At 45.4% G+C, this 24,115-nt stretch overlaps 1 protein-coding gene across 1 annotated transcript in view; it reads right to left on the bottom strand.

The window, feature by feature from the left end:
* LOC121282818 (uncharacterized protein DDB_G0290685-like) overlaps nucleotides 1–24,115 on the bottom strand; it is a 98,272-nt gene that overhangs the window by 72,188 nt on the left and 1,969 nt on the right. Inside the window, exons 2-4 of the mRNA XM_041196633.1 lie at nucleotides 12,726–13,064; nucleotides 7,865–8,185; nucleotides 2,879–2,983 (exon numbers count right to left, since the gene is read on the bottom strand). Of these exons, the coding sequence (XP_041052567.1) occupies nucleotides 2,879–2,983; nucleotides 7,865–8,185; nucleotides 12,726–13,064 (765 nt within the window). The remainder of the gene's footprint in view (nucleotides 1–2,878; nucleotides 2,984–7,864; nucleotides 8,186–12,725; nucleotides 13,065–24,115) is intronic.

The following is a 24,115-nucleotide window of genomic DNA, read 5'->3' on the forward strand; positions in this document are numbered from 1 at the left end:
TTTAGCAGTTAAATTTTTAACTGTAGAAATTGGGGCATCTGATTGACAAACTGCTAAGCAATCCTGAGGAAAATGCAATTCAAACAAGCTTGGCTTTAATTATAGTTAAAAGCTAACATATGTGTCTTTTGTCAGAGTTGATATTGGAAAACATCTTAAATAATGTGTGGTTATCATTATCGCAATAAAAGAAGCTAAACGCTAGCAATTCTGAGAAAGAGAGTCGTAATCTCCATCAGCAATATCAACTATCATATGGGTTGCAGAATCAAAAATTATATTTTTGAAAGTATAATAATTTGATTGCACTTCTGGTTGAATCATCCCAAAGCCTGCCATGTTGCCTTGGAGATAGTGATTCATAGTGAATCCCTGGCCAGAAGGTTATTCTGTTAATTTTTCTGTGTGTGGTTGCTGACTGAAGCAGTTCAGTTTGGGAACAGACAGAGGAAATGCAGTTTGGATTTCATGAGGATAAGACAGCTGGAAGATTTATTCTAGCTTGCAGCTAGTGGGAGAAACCTACAGTGGTCCTCTCAGGGCCTTGTGGCAGAAAGCAGTCAGCAGAGTTAGCATGGAAAGCTGTGGGAACGCAGTTGAATCTGCTGGCAACCTAAACAAGGAGCTGATGCATCCACAGTCATGAGGCCAGGAAAGGAAAATGTGGAGCCAAAAAGCTAATGGAAGGAGCCCCATAGAATCTTACCTCAGAGGAATAGCTGGAATACTAAGGAGAATTAAAGTAAATTCTGGAAGACTACTGTGTATGAATGATGGAATGGCATGGGATGGGGGTCTAAGGAAGGAGTGGGAGGAATGGGATAGCATCACAGGGCTGGTATGGGGAGGATGAAATAGCATTGTATGGGAATGCTATGCAAGGAGTCGGAGGGAAGGGATGGCATGGGAGTGGTGGCATGGGAAGGATGGATTTACGTGGGATGGGCTTGGCTTGGGGCATGGCATGAGATAGATGGACTGACATGGGATCAGGATGGCATGGGAGGGGCAAGGGGGAGGGATGGCGTTGGAGGTGTGACCTGCTATTTCCCACTAGCAAGCAGCCTGCCACCATTGTCGCACAAGCGGCAGATAGCCAGTTAGGCCAATCAAGGGGCAGGCCATTCTGCTGACGCCAACTGAAATTTTCCAATTGGCATACAGGCGCACCCTGCTGAGCCTGAAACACAGCTGAGGAATGCCAGTGATCACCCAAACTCTATCCAGCTAGGAAATCGCCATGCCTTGTACCTGCCATATCCATTGGGATCCACAAACAAAAATCCAATTCTATAACTGCCAGTTGAACTGGTAATTTTAAATGGAATACTTTGCATATGGACTTTGAGAGTGTTTTTTATATAGGATTTATCTCTTCTATATTAATCTAAGTTAGTTACTTTTCATACAAAATTCGGTAATTCTAAAAACTTAACAAAAGCATTTTCTCATTATCTGTTCTACTTTAACTCTTCTTCCCCAGTTCCTGATTTTTCCTTATCTTTCTCTCCTCTTTCCCTTCCTCCACTATTCCTTCATACTCTCCTTGTCCTATTCTAAGACTGTTTCTGCTGAAGTCAGCAGTTGTGTTACATTTCCGTGTACAATGCCAGTGACATTTCCATTATTCCAACATTCTTCTGTTTTAGTTTGTATTGGAGGATGACAGAGCACCATGAATCAATTGGATACACCATGTCTTCCACAATATTGAAACAATTTTTTTAATATATTAAACACTTCTGTTGTCTAACTATACAGTTTGGGCTTTAAATTTATTTAATTGCTCAGTGATAATTATGATCTCTTCAAAAGTATGAAATGTGCTACTTTTGGTGCACTTATACTGCAAGACTGATTGACATTTTTCACTATATTGTTGGACCAACTCAAAAATATACTGAGTTTTGCTGGAATTGTTTTACCTCTGAATTGTACTTCTTTATTAATTATTTATTTTTGGTACTATTAGAAAGGAAGTCTTTCAATTATATTTTTTTATGACCTCAGTATGTCCAAAGGTGCTTTACAGTAAATGAAGTATTTTCAAATTCTAGTCTCTGTTGACATGTTTGAAATACAACATCTAATTTATTCACAGCAAGTTTCCACAAACAGCAAATGTAATAACGATCACAAAATTTATGTTTTTTTTAAGTAATGGTGGTTGAGGAATAAACATTGGCCACAACATCAAGTCTCTGGAGTACTACTTGAAACCTCGGCCTCTGCCGTGGAGGTAGGAATGCTACCATTGAGCCACAGCTGGTTTATATGCATTTCATTCAAATAATGTTGAAGAATTTAAAACCACATTGTTGAAACAAAGCAGGCTTTGATGAAAAGAAAAATAGGCTCAAATGCCAAATGTATGGCTCCTTCAAATATAACTGGAGGATTGAGTTTTTGAAAGAATTAATACAACAACAGAGACTGTCCCTGAATCATTGTGGCTACGCCAATGATTAAAGATTCACTCACTCCACCAGCAGTACACAGTGACTGCATTCTTTGCTTTCTATAGAATGAACCGCAGTAACTCGCAAAGATTTCTTCGACAGCACTGTCCAAACCCACAAATTTGCACCTCCATGTTCCGCTCTCAAATCACAAATCGTTATAATTTAATTGGATATTATTCTGTTACTTCATCGTCATCAGCCAAAAAGTCTAGAGCACCCTAACTAAGAGCATAGTGGGAGTACCATCATCAGACAGACTTCAAGGGTTGAAGATGAAGGTTCATCAGCATACAGGGTATCGAGGGATGGGCAATAAATGATGGCCTTGATAGCAGCTCCCACTGCCTAAGAATGAACTAAAGAAACAACTAATAACAGGTTATTTCATTTATTTATAAGATTAAAAAGTGTCTTACCTTTTGACTGCCTTCTCCAAATGAAAATTCCACAGCCAAGTGTTATACATAATAATACCGTAACACAGATTATAGCTGAAATTACAAGTGAATGATTCCTAGGTTCTGTAAAGTTTAAGAATATAAAAACAAATAGGTATTTAAATTATTCAAAGCATAAGGAGAACTGATAATGATCCATGATGTTTAACGGAGCATTCATGCAGATTTGGTGTTAACACTCAGTTCTTCAGAACGATAGCGAGAGCTTAGAAAACGATTAGAATAAAGACTAAAAATAAAATGTAAATACTGCAAATGATTACTTCCTTCAAGTATTCATAAAGGAAGACAGGAGCAACGTGCATTCGCCAAAGAAAGATACTCAAAGTAAAATCAGTTACATAGGTATAAGTGAGATGAAAGTCTTAGAAATGTTAAAAGTGCTTAAAGCAAATAAGTCAAAAGGAATAGATGATGTTTATCTCAGCAGATTTGTGAGACAATAATAAATATCATGAAACAGTCCATGAAATTACAGAGGCTGCCAGACTATTGAAACAGAATAATATGGCACCACTAACCAAAAAGAGTGACAAAACAATAACAGGTAACTGCAGACCCATCAGTCTCACTTTAATTGTGTGTAAAATGATGGAATTGATCATTAGGAGCAAACCTGAGGATTTTCCATACCATATTAACCTAATAATCAGTTAACATGCTACATATAGGAAGGAAAAATAAACATAAATGTCCCTCCATCACAGTTGAACAGTAGCAGCAGTGTGTACCATCTACAAGATGCACTGCAGGAACACATCAAGGCTCTTTAGACAGCACCTCCCAAACCCACGACCACTACCATCTAAAAGGACATGGGCAGCAGATACATGGGAACACCACCACGTGGAAGTTCCTCTCCAAGTCACTCACCGTCCTGACTTGGAAATATATTGCTGTTCCTTCACTGTCACTGAGCCAAAATCCTGGAACTCCTTTCCTAACAGCACCGCGGCTGTACCTACACCACATGGACTACAGTGGCTCACCACCACCTTCTCAAGGGCAAATACAGATATGCAATAAATGCTGGCTAGCCAGCAAAGCCCACATCCCATGAATGAATAAAAAAAATTGAATAATGTTGCAATAGTTAAGGATGAAGCCAAAAGAGAGCAAGGGGTCTGAGTGGAGTCAATACTGAACAAGACCAGCAAATGCAGAGCAGAAATCAACAAAGGCCATATGTGTTGAATTACACAGCCAAAACAGCAGAGCACAGATTTAAGTAAGTAATAATGAAACTTTACAGTGCTCTGATCAGATCACAATATCACCATCCTGCAGTCAGTACAAAGAAGTGCTATAGGATGATCCCTTAGTGCCAGAAATCTGAATTACCTCCAAAAAAATTGTGTTTTTTAAGCTACAAAGGGAGTGTTTAAATAGCCCCCTTACAGAAGTAGATAAACTTGACAAGGAGATAAAATCCCTAGGATCATATACGAAATCATGGGATCTACTGCGGGATGCAGTGGGATCTCAATAGCTTGATGAATTAAGATAAGTGGAACGACCAGCCCATTGGTATCTGAAAATTTCATTGGGGTCTTGCAATCGCCCCAGCTCAATGTTTACATAAGCTTCCTCTGGTTTTGGTCATTTCAAGGCCCACGTACAATTGCATTGGGTGGGCATCTGGTGGTCAATTTTCAATTGCTGGTCACCTCATTTTCCATCATAGCCAGGAGTGATAGCAAATGACAATTAACCCCACTGCTTTTAAGGTTATGTTAAATCTTTTTGTAATGTGTTGCATTTGGTAAGTCTAATGATACAATCTTCAATGTAATTTGCAGGAACAGGAAGGCTAGATATTAACTTGTGTGATGGCCTTTGACCTGGAAGCAGTAACAGTAAGGAAAATGTCTAATTATTAAAATGTCTGGGAAATTTGTAATTGCCTTAAAAGTGTTAGAAATTGTTTAGGGGAAAATTTATGAGCAGTATTCTCCCGTCGGTGAGCGGGGGTGGGGCCTGCTCATCAATGAGTAAAATGACGCACGGTGACGTTGGGAGTGCGTCCCAACATCACCGCGCATCATTTAGATTGTCAGTTCGGCAGGTGCGCAGCCGCGTTGACTGCCCGCCCACAGAACTGTCAAAGGCCCATTAAGGCCATTAACAAAGTAATTAATGCTGTTAAGAACGCTGCCTGTCCAAACCTAGGGTTGGCGGGCAGGCAAACAGCCCAGGCGGCCTTCGCATTTTTCACAAAACCTCATCCACGGGCAGGATGAGGTTTCATGAAGGGTTTCTTAATTTAATAAAAATGTTTGAAAAAAGTAATGGACATATCCCAGCTCATGTGACAGTTTCACATGAGGGGACATATGTTAAAAAATTTTTTCAACTTTATTAAATTTTCCAGAAGCTCAACTAATCTCTCTGAGGCACCTCTATGCCTCAGGGAGATTGCTGCACTCTTTCACGCACATGTGCGAAAGAACGCAGGCCCCGACTCAGGGAATACCACCCTCCCCCCACGCCCACACAGGGAGCACAGAGCGCTTCCGGGTGTGTGTCACGCTGGACGGTCCTTAATTGACTCGCCCAAGTAAAATGGCGGCATGTACCTGACCGGCACCCACACTCGCTCCCTCCCACCTGTGCACAAATGTCCCTGACGGGGGTGAAATTCTTCCCTATAATTACTTTAAAATGCCTAAAATGTGGTAATTGATTTAAAAATGGTTGACTTCTTTCAATTTCAGATTGTATGTTTGCTGTTCACAATGTAGTCTTTACACTGGGGAGGCCAAACACACATTGGGGACTACTTTGTGGAACATCTCTGTTTTGCCCATCAATGGCAATAGCATTGTATTCATTCACTATCTGGAAACTCACATACACCCCTTACTCTACCATTATTGTCAATGAGGAATGTAGGAGATCAGGCATACCTAAAAATGAGGTACCAACATGGGGAAGCTACAACACAAGACATAAAGCATGCTAAACAATGGAAACAGCAGAACTAGGTGATCCCACAACCAACAGGTCAGTTCAATGCCCTGCAGTCTTTCCACAACTAGTTGCAAATGGTGGTGGACAAGTACTAATGGGATAAGGAGTGCCATGACCCATTCTCAATGATGGATGAACAAAGCACCTTATTGCAAAAGACAAGGCTGAAGCATTGCAACCATTTTCAACCAGAAGTGCTAAGTGGATGATCCATCTTGGCTTCTTCCCCCATCATCACAGATACCAGTTTTCAGTTAATCCGATTCACTCCTTGTGATATGAAGAAGAGGCTGAGCACCCTGGACACAGCAAAGGTTGTGAGTTCCAACAACATCCTTCCTGTAGTCCTGAAGATTTGCGCTCCAGAACTAACCAACTCACTTAGCCAAACTGTTCTAATACAGCCACAACACCAGAAAGTACCTGATAATATGCAAAATTGCCCAGGTGTGTCCTGCCTACAGAAAGGACATACCAAATCCAGCCAATAAGCTTCCCATCAGTCTACTCTCAATCATCAGAAAAATGATGGAAGAAGCTGTCCACTGTGCAAACTAGAGACACTTACTTATCAATAACCCACTCATCGATGCTCAGTTTAGGTTCCACTATGATCATTTAGCTCCTGACCTCATGACAACATTGGTCCAAGCATGGACAAAAGAGGTGAATTCCAGAGGTAAAATGAGAGATGACCTGCCCATGACATGAAGACAGCATTTGACTGTGCTTGTGGCATCAAGGAGCCCTCAGAAAATTGAAGTCAATGAGAATCGAGGGTAAACTTTTCACTGGCAGAAAGGAAAATGGTTGTGGTTGTTGGAGGAAAATCATCTCAGCCCCATGACATTGATGCAGGAGTTCCTGCAGGCAGTGCCCTATGCCCAACCATCTTCAGCTGCTTCATCGATGATCTTCCCTCCATTATAAGATCAGAAAAAAAAGTGTCAATGACTGTATAAGATTCGGCTCCATTCATAACTCCTCTGATAATGAAGCAGTCCATGTCAGCATGAAGCAAGACCTGGACACCTTAAGGCTTGGGCTGATAAGTGGCAAGTAACAATTGTGCCACACAAGTGCCAGGTAATAACCAACTCCAACAAGAGAGAATCCAACCATCACCATTCTGTGCCAAGTAACTCACCTCCTGACATCCCAAATCCTTGTAAAAGGCACAAATCAGGAGTGTGATGGAATACTCCCACTTTCCTGGATGAGTGCAGCTCCAACAACACTCAAAAAGCTCAACCCCATCCAGGACAAAACAGCCCACTTGATTGGCACCCCACCCACCACCTGAAACCTTCACTCCCTCCAACCTGATGCACAATGGCAGGAGTGTGTGCCATCCAGAAGATGCACTGTAGCATCTCGCCAATGTTTCTTCAGCAACACCTTCCAAACTGCGACCTCTACCATTAGAACAGAGACAACAGACACATGGAAACAATACCACCTGCAAGCTCCTCTCCAAGTCACACACCATCCTGACTTGGAAATATATCATCATCCCTTCACTGTCACAAAGTCTTAGAGCTCCCCATCTAAGAGCACTGTGAGTGTAGCTGAACCGGATGGACTACAGCAGTTCAAGAGGGTGCCCTTCTCAAGGGCAATTCAGGACAGTCACTAAACAACACCTACTGACCATGAATTAAAAAAAAGCATGACCCTGAGTGCATGAGTGCACCTTCCACTCATCTGTCATTTTAATTTACTGCCACACTTCCATTTCCCCTCCTTGTTGGTTAATGCACATATTACCATCCAATGTTTTTAATTAATTATTAAAATATTAAGGGATTAATGCACTACCAATCATTCTCTCTTTCCCATTCCCTAATTTCCCTTTCCTCTCATGCGTCCACCTTAGCCATCCTCCTCCCCTTGCCTTCTCTCACTCACACTCGTCCTCCTCTCCTTCCTTCCACCCTCCTCTCACACTCACATTTCTTTCATGGTAGAACTCACCTGTTACAGTCAGTACAGATTCTACTGTGAAACCATCAGGAAATGTTGAATGTTTCACCACACATCCATACTTGTCACCATCATCTTTCACTGTTGGTCGAATCGTCAGTTGACTGGAAACGTTAAATGTTTTGTCATTATTGTTGGCAAAATGATTTGTATAGCTTTCTAATGAAACATTTTCTGTTCTTGACTTTGATATCTTGATCCAGCTGATATCCAACTGCCAAGGATAAAACCCAGCGACGTCACATCTCACAGAACCCTCTGAACCACTCAGAATCGTAATGGATTGTGTAGACAAGCTAACGTTTGGTCGAGCTGTGCAGGAAGCAAATGTAAATTTAAGTATAGGTTGCAGAGGTTAATAACACAACAGCAATATGCTGGCAAAATTGTACTGTACAGATAAGGTTTAGATTTTCTGGCTTTGTAGTAACGTAAGATTTGAACCAAATGCCTTCCTTTCCCTTTCCATGTTTTCACATGGAGCCATTCAAGTTTCAATACAATTTGTGATGCCACCAAGTCATAGAATTTCCAACAAACAAAACAGCTTTTGGTTTGAAGTGGAACTTCATGAATTGGAATCCCAAATGTTTGTCTTAGTCTTTTCTCAGACATATATTTTGAAATCAAATACACAGGGTCCTAACCTCATCTGGGAACCCCCAAAGTTGATCATTTCGACTTCCTTTTCCCAATAGCAGGTCAGGGCAAATTGAACAGCCTATGCATACCATAAAAGGAGGGAACTCAATATGCTGAATGCAGTTTGTGAGTCCTATCTGTGGATTGAGTGCTCAAGCCCTCAGAAATGTGAGATTTTTTTTTTAGTTGCTTCTTAAAAGGAAGCAAATGGGCAATGCAGAGGGAGCAATTGCTTGAACACAGATCTACGTAACAGTGTCAGCATGCAGCCTTAGGCCGAATGTGGGCACCTGGGATATCTCCAAGCTGGGCATACTTAAATTTTGTGACCCTCCCACTACTCCACAAACAATGGGGTTAATCAGTCCAGGACCCTGACAGGCAAGACTCCTGCAATGCCGTGTAACTTCAGAGGAAGTGGAGAAGAAATATATGCATAAATAAACTTTTTGCCATGCTTTTGGCAAAGTTATGGGGCACAGCGGGAGTGACTCTGAGGAAATAATCATTACTTATAGACTTACAGATTTTTTGATATCATTTAACAAAAAAAAAACACAGAGATAAAAACAAAAAAATGCAGATGCTGGAAATCCAAAACAAAAACAGAATTACCTGGAAAAACTCAGCAGGTCTGGCAGCATCAGCGGAGAAGAAAAGAGTTGACATTTTGAGTCCTCATGACCCTTCAACAGAACTAGGTGAATACCAGGAAGGGTTGAAATATAAGCTGGTTGAAGGTGCGGTGGGGTGGGGGGTGGGGGGGGGGGGGTGAGTGGTGGGGGGGGGGGGAACACAGAGGTGGAGGGGGGTGGTGTGGTTGTAGGCAAAGGCAGTGATAGAAGTAGATCATCAAAAGATGTCACAGACGGCAGAACAAAAGAACACATAGGTGTCGAAGTTGGTGATATTATCTAAACGAATGTGCTAATTAAGAATGGATGGTAGGGCACTCAAGGTCTAGCTCTAGTGGGGGTGGGGGGAGCATAAAAGATTCAAAAATATTTTAAAATAATGGAAATAGGAGGGAAAAATGAAAAATCTATATAATTTATTGGAAAAAAACAAAAGGAAGGGGGAAGAAACAGAAGGGGGGTGGGGATGGAGGAGGGAGGTCAAGACCTAAAGTTGTTGAATTCAATATTCAGTACGGAAGGCTGTAAAGTGTCTAGTCAGAAGATGAGGTGTTGTTCCTCCAGTTTGCGTTGGGCTTCACTGGAACAATGCAGCAAGCCAAGGACAGACATATGGGCAAGAGAGCAGGGTGGAGTGTTGAAATGGCAAGCGACAGGGAGGTTTGGGTCATTCTTGCAGACAGACCGCAGGTGTTCTGCAAAGCGGTCGCTCAGTTTACGTTTGGTCTCTCCAATGTAGAGGAGACCACATTGGGAGCAACGAATGCAGTAGACTAAGTTGGGAGAAATGCAAGTGAAATGTTGCTTCACTTGAAAGGAGTGTTTGGGCCCTTGGACGGTGAGGAGAGAGGAAGTGAAGGGGCAGGTGTTACATCTTTTGCGTGGGCATGGGGTGGTACCATAGGTGGGGTTTGGTGAGTAGGGGGTGATGGAGGAGTGGCCCAGAGTGTCCCGGAGGGAACGATCCCTACGGAATGCCGACCGTGGGGGTGAAGGGAAGATGTGTTTGGTAGTGGCATCATGCTGGAGTTGGCGGAAATGGCGGAAGATGATCCTTTGAATGCGGAGGCTGGTGGGGTGATAAGTGAGGACAAGGGGGACTCTATCATGTTTCTGGGAGGGAGGAGAAGGCGTGAGGGTGGATGCGCAGGCGATGGGCCCAACACGGTTAAGGGCCCTGTCAACGACTGTGGGTGGAAAACCTCGGTTAAGGAAGAAGGAGGACATGTCAGAGGAACTGTTTTTGAAGGTAGCATCATCGGAACAGATGCAACGGAGGTGAAGGAACTGAGAGAATGGGATGGAGTCCTTACAGGAAGCGGGGTGTGAGGAGCTGTAGTCAAGGTAGCTGTGGGAGTCGGTAGGCTTGTAATGGATATTGGTGGACAGTCTATCACCAGAGATTGAGACAGAGAGGTCAAGGAAGGGAAGGGAAGTGTCAGAGATGGACCACATGAAAATGATGGAGGGATGGCGATTGGAAGCAAAATTAATAAATTTTTCCAAGTCCCGATGAGAGCACGAAGCAGCACCAAAGTAATCATCGATGTACCGGAGAAAGAGTTGTGGAAGGGGGCCGGAGTAGGACTGGAACAAGGAATGTTCCACATTCCCCAATAAAGAGACAGGCATAGCTGGGGCCCATGCGGGTACCCATAGCCACACCTTTTATTTGGAGGAAGTAGAGGAGTTGAAGGAGAAATTGTTCAGCGTGAGAACAAGTTCAGCCAGACGGAGGAGAGTAGTGGTGGATGGGGATTGTTCGGGCCTCTGTTCGAGGAAGAAGCTAAGGGCCCTCAGACCATCCTGGTGGGGGATGGAGGTGTAGAGGGATTGGACGTCCATGGTGAAGAGGAAGCGGTTGGGGCCAGGGAACTGGAAATTGTTGATGTGACGTAAGGTGTCAGAGGAATCACGGATGTAGGTGGGAAGGGACTGGACAAGGGGAGAGAGAAGGGAGTCAAGATAACGAGAGATGAGTTCTATGGGGCAGGAGCAAGCTGACACGATCGGTCTACCGGGACAGTTCTGTTTGTGGATTTTGGGTAGGAGGTAGAAGCGGGCCATCCGAGGTTGGGCGACTATCAGGTTGGAAGCTGTGGGAGGAAGATCCCCAGAGGAGATGAGGTCAGTGACAGTCCTGGAAACAATGGCTTGATGTTCAGTGGTGGGGTCATGGTCCAGGGAGAGGTAGGAGGAAGTGTCTGTGAGTTGACGCTCAGCCTCCGCGAGGTAGAGGTCAGTGCACCAGACAACAACAGCACCACCCTTGTCAGCGGGTTTGATGATGATATCAGGGTTGGACCTGAGAGAATGGAGTGCAGTAAGTTCAGCGAGAGAGAGATTAGAATGGGTGAGAGGAGCAGAGAAATTGAGACGACTAATGTCGCGCCGACAGTTCTCAATGAAAACATCAAGAGAAGGTAAGAATCCAGAGGGAGGGGTCCAGGTGGAGGGAGAATATTGGAGATGGGTAAAAGGATCCGTTGAATGGGGAGAGGACTCCTGCCCAAAGAAGTGAGCCCGGAGACGAAGACGGCAGAAGAAGAGTTCAGCATCGTGCCGAGCCCGAAATTCATTAAGGTGAGGGCATAGGGGTATGAAACTATGTCCTTTGCTGAGCACTGAGTGTTCAGCGTCGGAGAGGGGAAGGTCAGGGGGTATAGTGAATATCCGGCTGGGGCTGGGATTGGAAGATGGGGTGGGGACGGAGGGACAGGCAGGGGTGGAGGGTCCTTGATGGGTGTTGGTGTCGATGAGTTGTTGGAGCTTGCGTTCCTTAGCACTTGAGAGAAAGAGAAAAAGTTTCTTGTTGAGGCGTCGGATGAGCCGAAGAATAAAATGAAACTGGGGGCACGTGCAGCTTTGAAAAAGGGTACGGCGGTGCTGCTGGAGGGAGAGGTCGAGTGTGTTCATATGGCGGCGCATGACACGGAGTGTGGATCTCAGGATGCGACGGGAACAGCAGTCCGAGAAACGTTTTATGTCCCGAAAATACCTGTAATCCTGGGTGGGTTCGAAACATGGGTGGAATTTCAGTTGAAATCCACGTGGGGTAATTCGGAGATGAAGACAGTCACTGAGAAAGGAGATATGGCTGTGAAAGCAGGTTTTAGTAAACACCTTGTCAAGCACCAGGAGAGAAATGGAAAGCAATAAATGTGAACAAGGCAAACGAGAGATACGGAAATCTTATCGCAGAGACGAACAGAACTTCTTCAAGGAGGTAGGCATTTCTTGAAGAGCAGTGGCAGTCAATTAAACACAGAGATAAAAACAAAAAACTGCGGATGCTGGAAATCTAAAACAAAATCAGAATTACCTGGAAAAACTCAGCAGGTCTGGCAGCATTGGCACCTATGTGTTCTTTTGTTCTGCCGTCTGTGACATCTTTTGATGATCTGCTTCTATCACTGCTTTTGCCTACAACAACACCACCCCCCCTCCACTTCTCTCCCCCCACCCAAACCGCCCACCCCACCTTCAACCAGCTTATATTTCAACCCTTTTCCAGTTTTTCCAGGTAATTCTGTTTTTGTTTAAAAAAAAACACGTGTTTTCTTTGTGATCCTTACCTGACACCTGCATTGCTGAAGTCTGTTCTGCATTTTCAGGAGTTATGAACACATTGCAAGTGTATTTTCCTTCATCTGCTAATTGTACTTTCGGAAGGTGAAGTGAAGCATCTCCCTTCAGTAAAGCACTATCAGAAATGTATGCTCCAGATCGATTTGAGTAATGTTCACCTCCGATGAAAGAATACACTGTTGTATGTCCCTCTAGGATCCATTCGACTCCTACCGTTTTGGGGTCAATTGTAGCACCAACATAGCCAGTTGCCTTGCACTTCAGATGAACATCTTCATTTAATAATACTTTCAGTGGGCTTTGAAATATCTCCAGACCTATTGAGTCTTCAAAAAGAGATTAAAAATTTATGAAAACATCCAATAAGATATATTACTAAAATAATATCGTATTGTTTTGTCTAAAAGACACATTTGCACATTTCTTTAAAATCTAAAAAAAGCAACATATATGTGTACCATGCTTAATTTAAAGCAATTATTATGGAATATGTAGGACTTTTGCAACAAGACCTTAAATGAAGATGCAGTAACAAACCTGGACTGAATGGATCTAGAATTATTTCCAGACAAATACATATTGTTATCCCCAAACAGCAATCTAAAGTTATTGGAGATTGCTTATTTCATTGTGTGGAAAGAAAAAATCAAAATCTGAATTTATTTGTGACGATTACATTGGTATGCGAATGCAGCTTCAAACTCAAAATGGCTCATCAGCCAGCTTGGCATAGTTTACATTGGCAATGGGCAGCTGATAAGACACCAGTTAAAACCCACCAAACACATACAGTTTTAACTAATAATTTCCCATCTTTGTAGAGATTTTAAATTTTAAAAAAGTTAGATTGTTTAGAAAGGACATTGAGCAGAAAAGACATAAGTCTGCTGAAAAAATATCCAGCATATTCATGACCTGATTAGTTAGCTGACTAAATAGCAGAAGTGTTGTTATTTTCAATATGAAATTAATGATACATCATGGTAAATTTCTGCAAGACTCATAGAAACAGTAAGCTTACAAGTCATGAACATATTTAAATAATTAATCAATAGTTTAGTAACCATATCTGTTAAAATTCTGCTGATGCTGATTTTCAGTGTACGATGTTTATATGTGATCCCTATTCGGAATGGCCTTGTCTGGAATCTAGTGGGAATGGGATCAGGCCTAGCTGTGGTGCCAATTTTCAATACACGCTACTAGGTAATGTCCTATAGTTTGCTGCAGTTGATTTGTGCTTTCTCTATGCAGTAGCAAGTGGACTTTGCCAATAAACTGATTATCCTTACACTTGTAGATGTTAATACCAAAGTAAAATACTGCAGAAGCTAGAAATTTGATATAAAAACAGAAAAAGCTGGAAGTACTCAGCAGGTCAGGCAGCATCTGTGGAGAGAGAAACAGAGTTAACAGAGAAACGAACTATGCTTCCTCCACCTGGCTTTCTATTCCATTCTCCCAGTTTCTCTCTATCTGTGGCATCTATTCTGATGATGCCATCTTCTATCCCAGTGCTTCAATAGGCCTTCCATTTTCCACAACCAAGGTGTCCATTCCATTTCCTACGCTTCTGTTCTCATTTTCTGCCTTCCCAGCCAGAACCACAACAGGATTCCTTTGTTCTTACATTCCAATCCTCCTGCCTCCACATTCAATGGATCATCTTACCTCATTTCTGCCATCTTCAATCTGATCCGACCACAAACACATCTTCCCCTCCACACTCCTTACAGCATTGCAAAGGGTCCGGTCTATCTGTGAGACGCTAGTCCACTTCACAAGTACCCCCAACACCCCTCCCCTACCCACGACATCTTCTGTTGCAAGTGCAGTTGATGCGCCACCTGCCTTTTAACTTCCTCCCTTCCCAATGTCTTGGCCTTAAATTCTCTTTCCAAATGAAACAGCAATTTACTTCCACATCTTTCAATTTATTATACTATATTTGCTAATAATGATGCGGTCTTCTTTACAAAGATGTGGCAAAACACATTGGATGACTGCTTTGTGGAACACCTCTTTTGAGTCAAAGACCCCATGCTGTTGATTGTCTGTGAGTGGAATGCTCTGCCTCACTCCCACTCTGACCTCTTTCAGCCCCAGCCTCGGGTATTGTTTAGATTAAGCTCAGTGTAATCTTGAGGAACGTCATCTCAATCCTTTGATTGGGCACATTACAGCCTTCTGATATCAACATCGAATTTGAACAATTTCAGATCATGACTTCTGACCCCGTTTTTTGGACAGCAGCCAATTCTGCTATTCCCATTTACACCTTCTCCAGACCCATTTGTTTCTTTTCCTGTCCCAATACCATTTTATTTTGCATAGCGCCATCGTTCCTTTAGTCACTTAATCACTCCTGCCTTCCACACTGTCAGAGATTTACTCTTTTGTTCCTCTCCTCCTCCGCTTCCTGCGTCTATACTTGATTTAAACCTGTTACATCACAAACTTTTTCCAGCTCTAACGGAAGGTCAACCTAAAACCATAACTTTGCTTTTCTCTCCACAGATGCTTCCGGCTTAGTATTTCCAGCAATTTCTGTTTTTACTTGCAGGTGTTAACTGCAACAGAAGCGAAAACTCTCTAAACACTTTTATTATCTGCCGATATTTTGTCATTATACAAATACTAAAAGAGAACTTAGATCAGTAATACTTTACCTGATGTTGAAATCAATGATACAAGACAGCAAAAAGTCAAAATTTTCATCTTTGTTTCAGAATTTCAAGTTTCTAAAGCATTTTCCAAGAACTATATCTACGCGTAGCTGGACATTTGCTGCAGAACAAATTCAGTCTTTCACTTTCACTATTACCAAACAACGTCTTCTTTTCTTAGCCAGGACAAAGTCCAAGCACATAAAGTTAATTACTCATTAGTTCTTAAAGTGGCAGCATTTTATATTATTGCGTTGTTGGACTGCTGAAACAGTAGTTTCAATAAATTCTCAAGGACTGCTGGCTACGAAACACTGGGGAGAATTTTCTACCCATTGGACGTGCGGTTCAGGAGCAGGCGTAGCCGATTGCTGCCTGCGATTGGCTGCGCACCGCCATTTTGCATGGGTGAGCCAATTAAGGCCCGCTCAGCATGACGCGCACCCGGAAGCGCTTAGTGCTACTTGTGCGGACAGGGGTAGGAGGGAGGAAGGAGAGAAGGGGCCTGCACTCTTTCACGCATGTGCGTGAAAGAGCGCAGAAATCTCCCTGAGGCACGGAGCTGCCTCAGGGAGATTAATTTGATTTGGAAAACTGAAAAAAAGAACTTAAGAAATTATTCTTTCATGTCCCCTCATGTGACAGTGCCACATGAGCTGGGACATGTCAAGGAATTTTACTAAAATATTTTATTGCATTTATAAAGCCTTCATGAAGCCTCATCCCACCTGTGGATGAGGTTTCATGAAAAATGCGAAGGCCGCCTGTGCTCTCCGCCTGTCCCCAACCTTAAGGTTGGACGGGCAACCCTGTTAATTATTTCAATTAGTTTTTAAATGGCCTTAATAGGCCTTTGACAGTTCGGCACTCCGGTGCGCGCCCGCTAAACTGAAGATCGGAATGACGCGCGGTGACGTCGGGATACACGCCTGACGTGATCACGCGTCATTTTACGTGTCAGCGAGCGAGGCCCCGCCCCCGCACACCAACCCAAAAACTCAGGCCACTAACTTCATTGTGACATATTTACAGTTATGAGAATACCCTACACAAGCTTCTGACCATGCTTACACTCATGTTATCTGAGACTTTAGGTGAGTATGTCACTTCCTTCCATGATTTCAAAGACTGCTACAGTTAAGCCTTGATTGGACTTAGTCTAACATACTCCATTATGCTACATCTCCACCCCCCCCAAGTCTCAGTTCGGACTTCAACATTCTCTGATGTTCCCAGAAATTCTAGGGACAGGATTTTCAGCTCAGTGTGCGGGTACGTGCCCAACACACACAAGCATAAAATAGCGCTCGATGACGCCGGGCGAGCACCCCAACATCATCGCGCACTTGCATGCTATTTCGGTCGGCGGGCACACACGAGAATCGGCAGCACACCCGTCGACAATTAGGAGGGCTATTAAGCCCGTTAATCAATTAATTAAATTGAATTTTTCGCTGCCCGTCCAACCTTATGGTTGGCAGGTGGACGATCCAGTGGCCTTTGCATTTTTTGCAAAACTTCATCCAGGCGGGATGGAGTTTCAAACAGTGACTAAGAAAAAATGAAGATTTTTAAAACTCATATTTCACATGTCCCTGTTCATGTGAAAGAGTCACACATTGGGACATGCTTTCCTTGTTTTTAAAATCTTTATTTCTCATGTTAAAAATCTTCAGCTCCCTGAGCCATCAGGGAGCTTTCACTGCGCACACCCCTGCGCATGCACACACTTCAGCACTCACCTTCCTCCCGCCCCCACCCCCCACCAGCGCTGAGGTTATCAGCATGGGTTTCACGCTGGTTGGCTGTTAACTGGCCAGCCACCATGAAATCACAGTCAGGGCCCGCCCACCACGCTCGCCCAACGAGGGGAAAATCTTCCCCGATGTTTCAGCCTCCCAGTCATTCCAGTGTTTTTTGGTCCTATGGGAAGTGTAGCCTCTTTTTGCTTTCTTCGGTAGATGTTGTTTGTCTTTCTCTCTCCATGTTCTCTTCTTGTTCCCTCTTCTCTCTCCTCCATGTTCTCTTGCATCAATAACATTGGCCAGAATTTTCCGGCTGATGGCTTAGCCCGCAAAATGACGCGCGCTGACATTGCGCGAGCGTGCCGACATTAGCGCGTGCCCATCGCAATATTTCGGTGGGCGGGCGCACTCAGTTCACCCGCCATTAATTGAAGGGCTCGTTAAGCCCCTTAACTTGCCAATTGTGTACGATTTTGAGGGGCCCGTGTGAACTTCGGGTTGGTGCACGGGCCCAATGGGAAGGCGGGTAGGAGATTATTTAAGAAAACTTTTGTTATGTCGGGATACGTGGACTCAGGGGTTGTTCATGCTTTTCACGAAGTTATAATAGATGTAAATGTTTAAAACATACCTGTGTGATTGTTAGTAGTTCTCATTGATGTCCAAGAGGTTTTTGTGTAATTTGAAACCAGTTTGCAGTCAGTAATCTTTTTCGGCCTTGCAGCTTTCCGAGGCCTCCATTTAGCCTGGGGCTGTGGGCTCTGACCTCTCCAGTGGAGGCAAGTCCCCTGAGGAGGAAGGGAGGGATAGAATCAGCAGGAGGCCCAGCCTGGACAATCAGCCTCCAAGGGAGGCACCTTTGGGTGTCCAGGCGCAGGCACAAGGAGCGCAGGGCCAAGAGGTTGTCCAAGGTGCAAGGGGCCTCAAACAACGCCACTATCCTGCTGCCGGGGTATACAGGCGGCGAAGCAGCTACCTCAATATGACTGAGGTGCAGTGCCGAAGGAGGCTCCCACTCTCAAGGGAGACAGTCAACTATATCTGTCAGATGATTGGCCCTGAGATCTCGCCTAATTGTGTGGGTGGACACCACATGCCAGCGGCTCTGTAGCTCACAGTTGCCCTCCACTTCTACTTCTCTGGCTCCTTCCAGGGCTCGGTGGGTGATCTTTGCGGTGTCTCCCAATCAGATGTCCACACTTGTGTCAAGCAGGTGACAGACGCTCTGTTCAGCCGAGTATCCACCTTTATCCACTGCCACTGTGACCACACAAGTCAGATACAGCAAACCAGAGGCTTCACAGCCATTGCTGGCTTCCCCCATGACCAGAGTGCAATAGACTGGACACATGTGGCCATCAAGGCGCCAGTAGGTGAGCCCGGTGCCTTCGTCAACAGGAAGGGCTTCCACTCCAGGAACGTGCAGATAGTGTGTGATCACAGAATGCAGATTTTACAAGTCTGTTGCAGGTTCCCAGGCAGCTCCCACAACACCTACATCCTCAGACACTCCAGGTGCCGGGGCTCCTCAGTGCTTCGGCTCGGCTGGATGGTTGGCTGCTGGGTGACAAGGGCGAAGGTGGCTCATGATGCCAGTACACCGTCCAAGAACAGAAGCTGAGCTTCGGTACAATAGGAGCCAGGGCACCACAAGGGCTGTGGTGGAGAGAGCCATCAGTCTTCTCAAGATGCGCTTCCATTGCCTGGACCACTCCAATACCCCCCAGATCGCGTCTCTCTGATCGTGGTAGTCTGCTGCGCCCTGCACAATCTTGCGCTGGAAAGGGGGGATGGAATTGACAATGAAGACCTTGACGCCCTGGATGAGGCTACACATGATGAATCCAGCAGTGCCTCAGAGGATGAGGAAGCACAGGGCGAGGGTGAGGGCCACAACGACGACCCGTGTTTACACCAAGGAGGCAGGGACACCCAGGACAATTTAATCCAAAGAACCTTCAGCTAACTCCACACACATGGATCAGCAGGAGCAGCATTGCCTGGAACTTCCGCACATGGCACTTAGGTGCTACATCTTCCATCTTATCAGCTGCAAATAAGGCCTTAGTACAGAAACATCAATCTCCACTCTAACACTCATGATAGTTATGTGAAAATGAAAAAACTCACCACAATGAAAAGACACTCAGCCATGGTAACAAAGGTGGACTTTATTCTGTCCACAATTAAAGCCCACATGATTATTCAACAATGTTACAAAAAGGAGTCCCTATTCTAAGGCCTACACAAAATCACCAGTGACATACCCGGGGAGTCCCTAAGGTGCCTTATGCTTACGTTTGCGGTGCTACGGCTAGGTGCCGCCCCATCACTTGGAGTGGCTTGTGAGACAGCCTGCTGACTCTGCTGTCCTATTGGCCTAGATGACCTTGGCGGGCGTCCTCTGGCCCGTGGAGCCTGTGACGGCCCCGCTTGGGAGGGAGTGGCCAGTTCCTGAACTGGCACCTCCCCAGTTGTCGCAGCCTCAACGGAAGCAACGTTGACTGGCAGAGGGGTGGAGGAGCTGCTGCCCTCATCTGGAGCACCAAAAGAGGGGCTCACAGCGACGACTGGCAGCTGCTGCGCCAACGTGAGGTCCAAATCTACCTCCCTGCTCACTGCAGATGCATGGGCACCGAGTGCCGGTGCTTAGTGTCCACAACATCTCCCACAATGGAAAACACCACCTGTGGCCAGTACCGCTGTGAGGCCTTGCAGGTCAGAGGGTATCCCAATCAAAATTTGATCCATTTGGTGGAAGCCCCTCTCTATGAGAGTCGCCAATCTCTCATTGAAGGAATCCTGATGCTCTGCCCTGAAGGCAGATTCTTCATGTGCACTCTGCCTAGACTCCTCCGTTGCAGAGAGCAACTGAACCATTCCCTCCTGCAACCCTGCCAGATGGAAACACACTTCCTGCCACCTTTCTTGCAGCTGCTGTAATGGGGACAACTCCAGAGTCACGTCATCAGTGCCGGACTCAGCATGTGCCTCGTCCCCTGCAGCCCTCTGGCTGCTGGAGCCATCGGCACTCTCTGTCCCTACCATCTCCTCCAGCGATCGTGATGTGCCCTCTCCACTGTGACCCGGGATACTAGCCGATGGTAAAGTCCCCACCGAGATGTATGTGTCTGTGCTGGTGTCTGGCTGGCTGAAATGATGTGCCACAAGTTGTACATGTTTCCCCTCAGGTGTGGAGGGGGGTCTGCGGGGTCAAGGTGTGGGTCGCTCTGGTGGTGATGCTGAAACTAACAACAAGGACAGTGCATCAGTTAGCGTTCATTCACTTCAATCTTTCATCTCATTCCCCCCCAGCCTCATAAGTAGCTCACCCTTCAAGACCCTTAAAAGAAGAACATTGGTGAGGTCCAAATGAGTCAAGAGGGTCCCAAGCATTAAACGCACATGCAAACAGGCTGGTCAGATGGCCTCAGGAATGCCACATGGCTTGTTATGAACCAGGGGAGTGGGGAGAGTGCAGGGGTACCTGATGTGGATGCATTGTTGCCTGGATAGTTGCGCGGCTGAGGAAACTTCACAAACAGTTGTGTCATTTTCCGCCGAACACAGGAGATTCAGAGGTCATATTATTGCCCTTCATTCTGTAAGGAGGGGCATAGACCGGGTGGCCCGAAGGCAACATTTCCCCTTGGCGCAGGGATGAGTAACGTGGTGGCATTCATCGAAATTGAGTGCCATGGGGTTCACAGCTGAGGTGCTGGGGACCTTTTGGACAGAGTAATTTGGGCCGCACTGGCTGAAAGGGTGCAGGAGGTCCCAAACCCCCTAGAATGGAATAAGTCTTTGGGTGTGCAGCAGTGATCCAATGGCATGGCATGACCATGGTGATAGTGGTCACAAATGGGATAAGGTGACTTTGGAAGGTGGTGGAGATACTATTCCTCAAGAGGACGAGGGTCCCTCCTGTATGACCCAAATGTCAGAATGTCTCAGTCTGTGAATGAGCATTTTTGCAGCATTAATGATTGCAGCAACCATCAGTGGTTTGGATGGTGGGCACACAGAGTGGGTGGGACTGTGGACCTCAAATGCTTGCCCGCTGGACCCCAGCCTCGCCTGCCCCGGTCACCCTGGCCTCTTGCCTCCTGTCCAGCTCCATGGCCTGCTCCTCGAATGGGGTGAGGTGCTGGAGGAGGGCGCGCCCACCTCCAGTCCTCAGGCTCTCCTGGGCATTGTGGTTACTTTTTGCCTGCAAAACACATGAGGATTTATTGGGGCATCTCGCTCATGTAGTCTGCACGCACACGCCACACCCCAACCACAGTGGGCCATCTGAGGCCTCCAGCGGCTCCTGTCCACACTACTGGTGATCAGTGCCCAGAAGATAGTATGGCTGGTCCCAACCCCCTCCCCCAATGGTTCCCTTGGACACATTTAGCGTCCATCACTTTGAATAGCACACAGGTCCTAGTGCCCATGGTAAGGAGGAGCAAATAGGTGTGGCGCCAATGCCAGCAGATGGGACTTGCCCAAAAGACCTTGAGGAACCCCTTGGACCATCTCATTATCATCAATATGACATGTGTTGGAGTTCTGAGTATGTGACTTCTGGCCTCCCCTGCAGTTTGCCCCCAAACTACTCAAATGCCACAGAAACCAACACATGCTGCACAGAAAGCCCTTCTTCACCTCAACCACTAAGGCTGATGTAAGCATTGTCAGTACCCATTTGCCCACCCAGCGTGCGACAGATGCCCTATGCAGAAATGACAGCCATACATGGTAGGGGGGAGGGCAAAGGCTAAGGCTGCCTTCTGCCTCAAATGGCCTAGGCAGACATAGTACTCACCTGTCCAGAGCGCAGCAAATCATTGAAGCGTTTTCTGCACTGTGTGCCAGTGCGTCTGATGCCATCATGGGCACTCACAGCCTCATCCACCTCCTCCCAAGCCTGGCTGGTAACATGGGGGGCCCTCCTCCTCCCATCCTCAGGATACAGAACATCACATCGCTGGCCCATCTCTTCCAGGAGGACAGCAAGGCATGCGTCCGAGAATCTGAGTGCATAGTGGCCCCCCGCTGGCTTCTTCTGCAGCCTGCCCCCTTCCTCCTCCACCTCCTCCTCTGCCCTCCATGCAACATTTCTACTCCTCTGAGTGGCCATGGTGCACTGCTTCAAGCAGGCTGCCTGGCCACTCTTTAAACAGGCTGCCCGCCCCTCATTGGAACCAGCAGTCTGAGGCCGCCTGCCCCTGCGACTATTTTCCCGTTCTCCATGGGAGTCAAAAAGCCGCAGGGGGGGCTTAATTGGCCCGCCTGCGGAAAATGGCAGCGCAGCCCGTTTCTCCAGCGACAATCAGCCGGCCCACCCGACTGATGGATGTAAAATTCTGCCCTCCATTCCTCTTGCAATATACACCAACATTCCATTTACCTTCCTAATCACTTGCTGTACCTGCATACTAACTTTATGTGATTCATGTACCATGACACCTAGAGCCCCTTGTACCAAGTTTTGCAATCTTTCTCCATTTAAATAGCTTTTCTATTCTTCCTGCCAAAGTGAGCAAGTTCACAGTTTCTCATGTTATACTCCATCTGCCAAATTTTTGCCCACTCACTTAACCTGTCTATATCCCTTTGCAGATTCTCCACCTCCTCTTGACAATTTACTTTCTTACCTACCTTGGTGTCATCAGCAAATTTAGCTGCCATACATTTGGTTCCTACATCCAATTCAAACATAAGATATAAGCACCTTCTACATCCTGAAAGTGGACAATGATGTTTATTTTAAGACTTCTTCACATTGTAGCACAACTAGTGATGGGCACCAATAAGCACCACTATTTCTGGACGCACACAGTAATATCTAAAGATTATTCCTGGCTCAAGGAAGGTGGCAGCAATAAAAGCAGAAAGTATGTATACTGCCATTACCAGTCACCAGCTACTTTAGTACAGACCAAGGATCAAACTTAGGACCTTTCTCATTGGATTGTGCCATTTACTGAGTACTGTACTGAGCTAAAGAAATTATTTGCCAATTTCACACAAAGGAAGCCACAAAATACCGGGTTATGAAAAATGGAAAAATGTCACATGGGTGCAAAAGGGGGATTCATTCTTCAGATTAGGACATGCTATGACCAGGTGAGAAGGGGTGAACTGGCTTCCCTCTATACAGAGCACCTCCCCAGGTGCTCACAACAAGGGTTTAAGTTTCTTTTTCACAGGGATATGCCTTTTCTGAATCCAAATATATTTTGACAATTCAAGCAATGAGCAATAAGGAGCTAATCAAACATGGTTTTCTTGAGTTAAAGAAAGAGAAAATTTTTTCACCACTAAACCTGAGGGGAAAAAGTAATAAAAACATGACATCTCACACACAGGTATCAGAAATAAAAAAGTGTTGAAAGAACATATGGGGCAAAATTTTTATCTCGGTTGGCGGGCACGTGCCTGATCTGCTCGAGCATAAAATGACTCATGTTGATGCCAGGCGAGCGTCCCAAGGTCAACGTGCAGTCGTGCGGTATTTCGATTGGCGGGCATGCACAAGAATTGGCAGTGCACCCGCCGACAATTAAAAGGCCTGTTAAGGCCATTAAAGGATCAATTGACTGACATTTTTCACTGTCCGCCCAACCTTACGGCTGGCAGGCAGGCAAAAAGGCCAAGCGGCCTTTGCACTTTTTAGGAAACCTCATCCAAGGGCAGGAAGAGTTTTCCTAAAGCAAATAAAATTTAAATTAAAAATTTTAAATTTAACTAATAACATGTCCCTGCTCATGTGACAGAGTCACATGAGAGAACATGTTTTATCACATTTTTCAATTGTTTATTTTTTTTTGAAAACTCTTCATCTCCTGAGGCAGCTCTGTGCTTCAGGGAGATTTGCAAGCACTCACTCGCATGCATGCGCGAATTTCATGTTTGCCCCACTCGTCCTGCTGTCCCCACACGCACAGGCAACGCTGACCGATGCCACTCGCATTTCAC

Source organism: Carcharodon carcharias, chromosome 10 (genome assembly GCF_017639515.1).
Source record: "Carcharodon carcharias isolate sCarCar2 chromosome 10, sCarCar2.pri, whole genome shotgun sequence".
NCBI lineage: Eukaryota > Metazoa > Chordata > Chondrichthyes > Lamniformes > Lamnidae > Carcharodon > Carcharodon carcharias.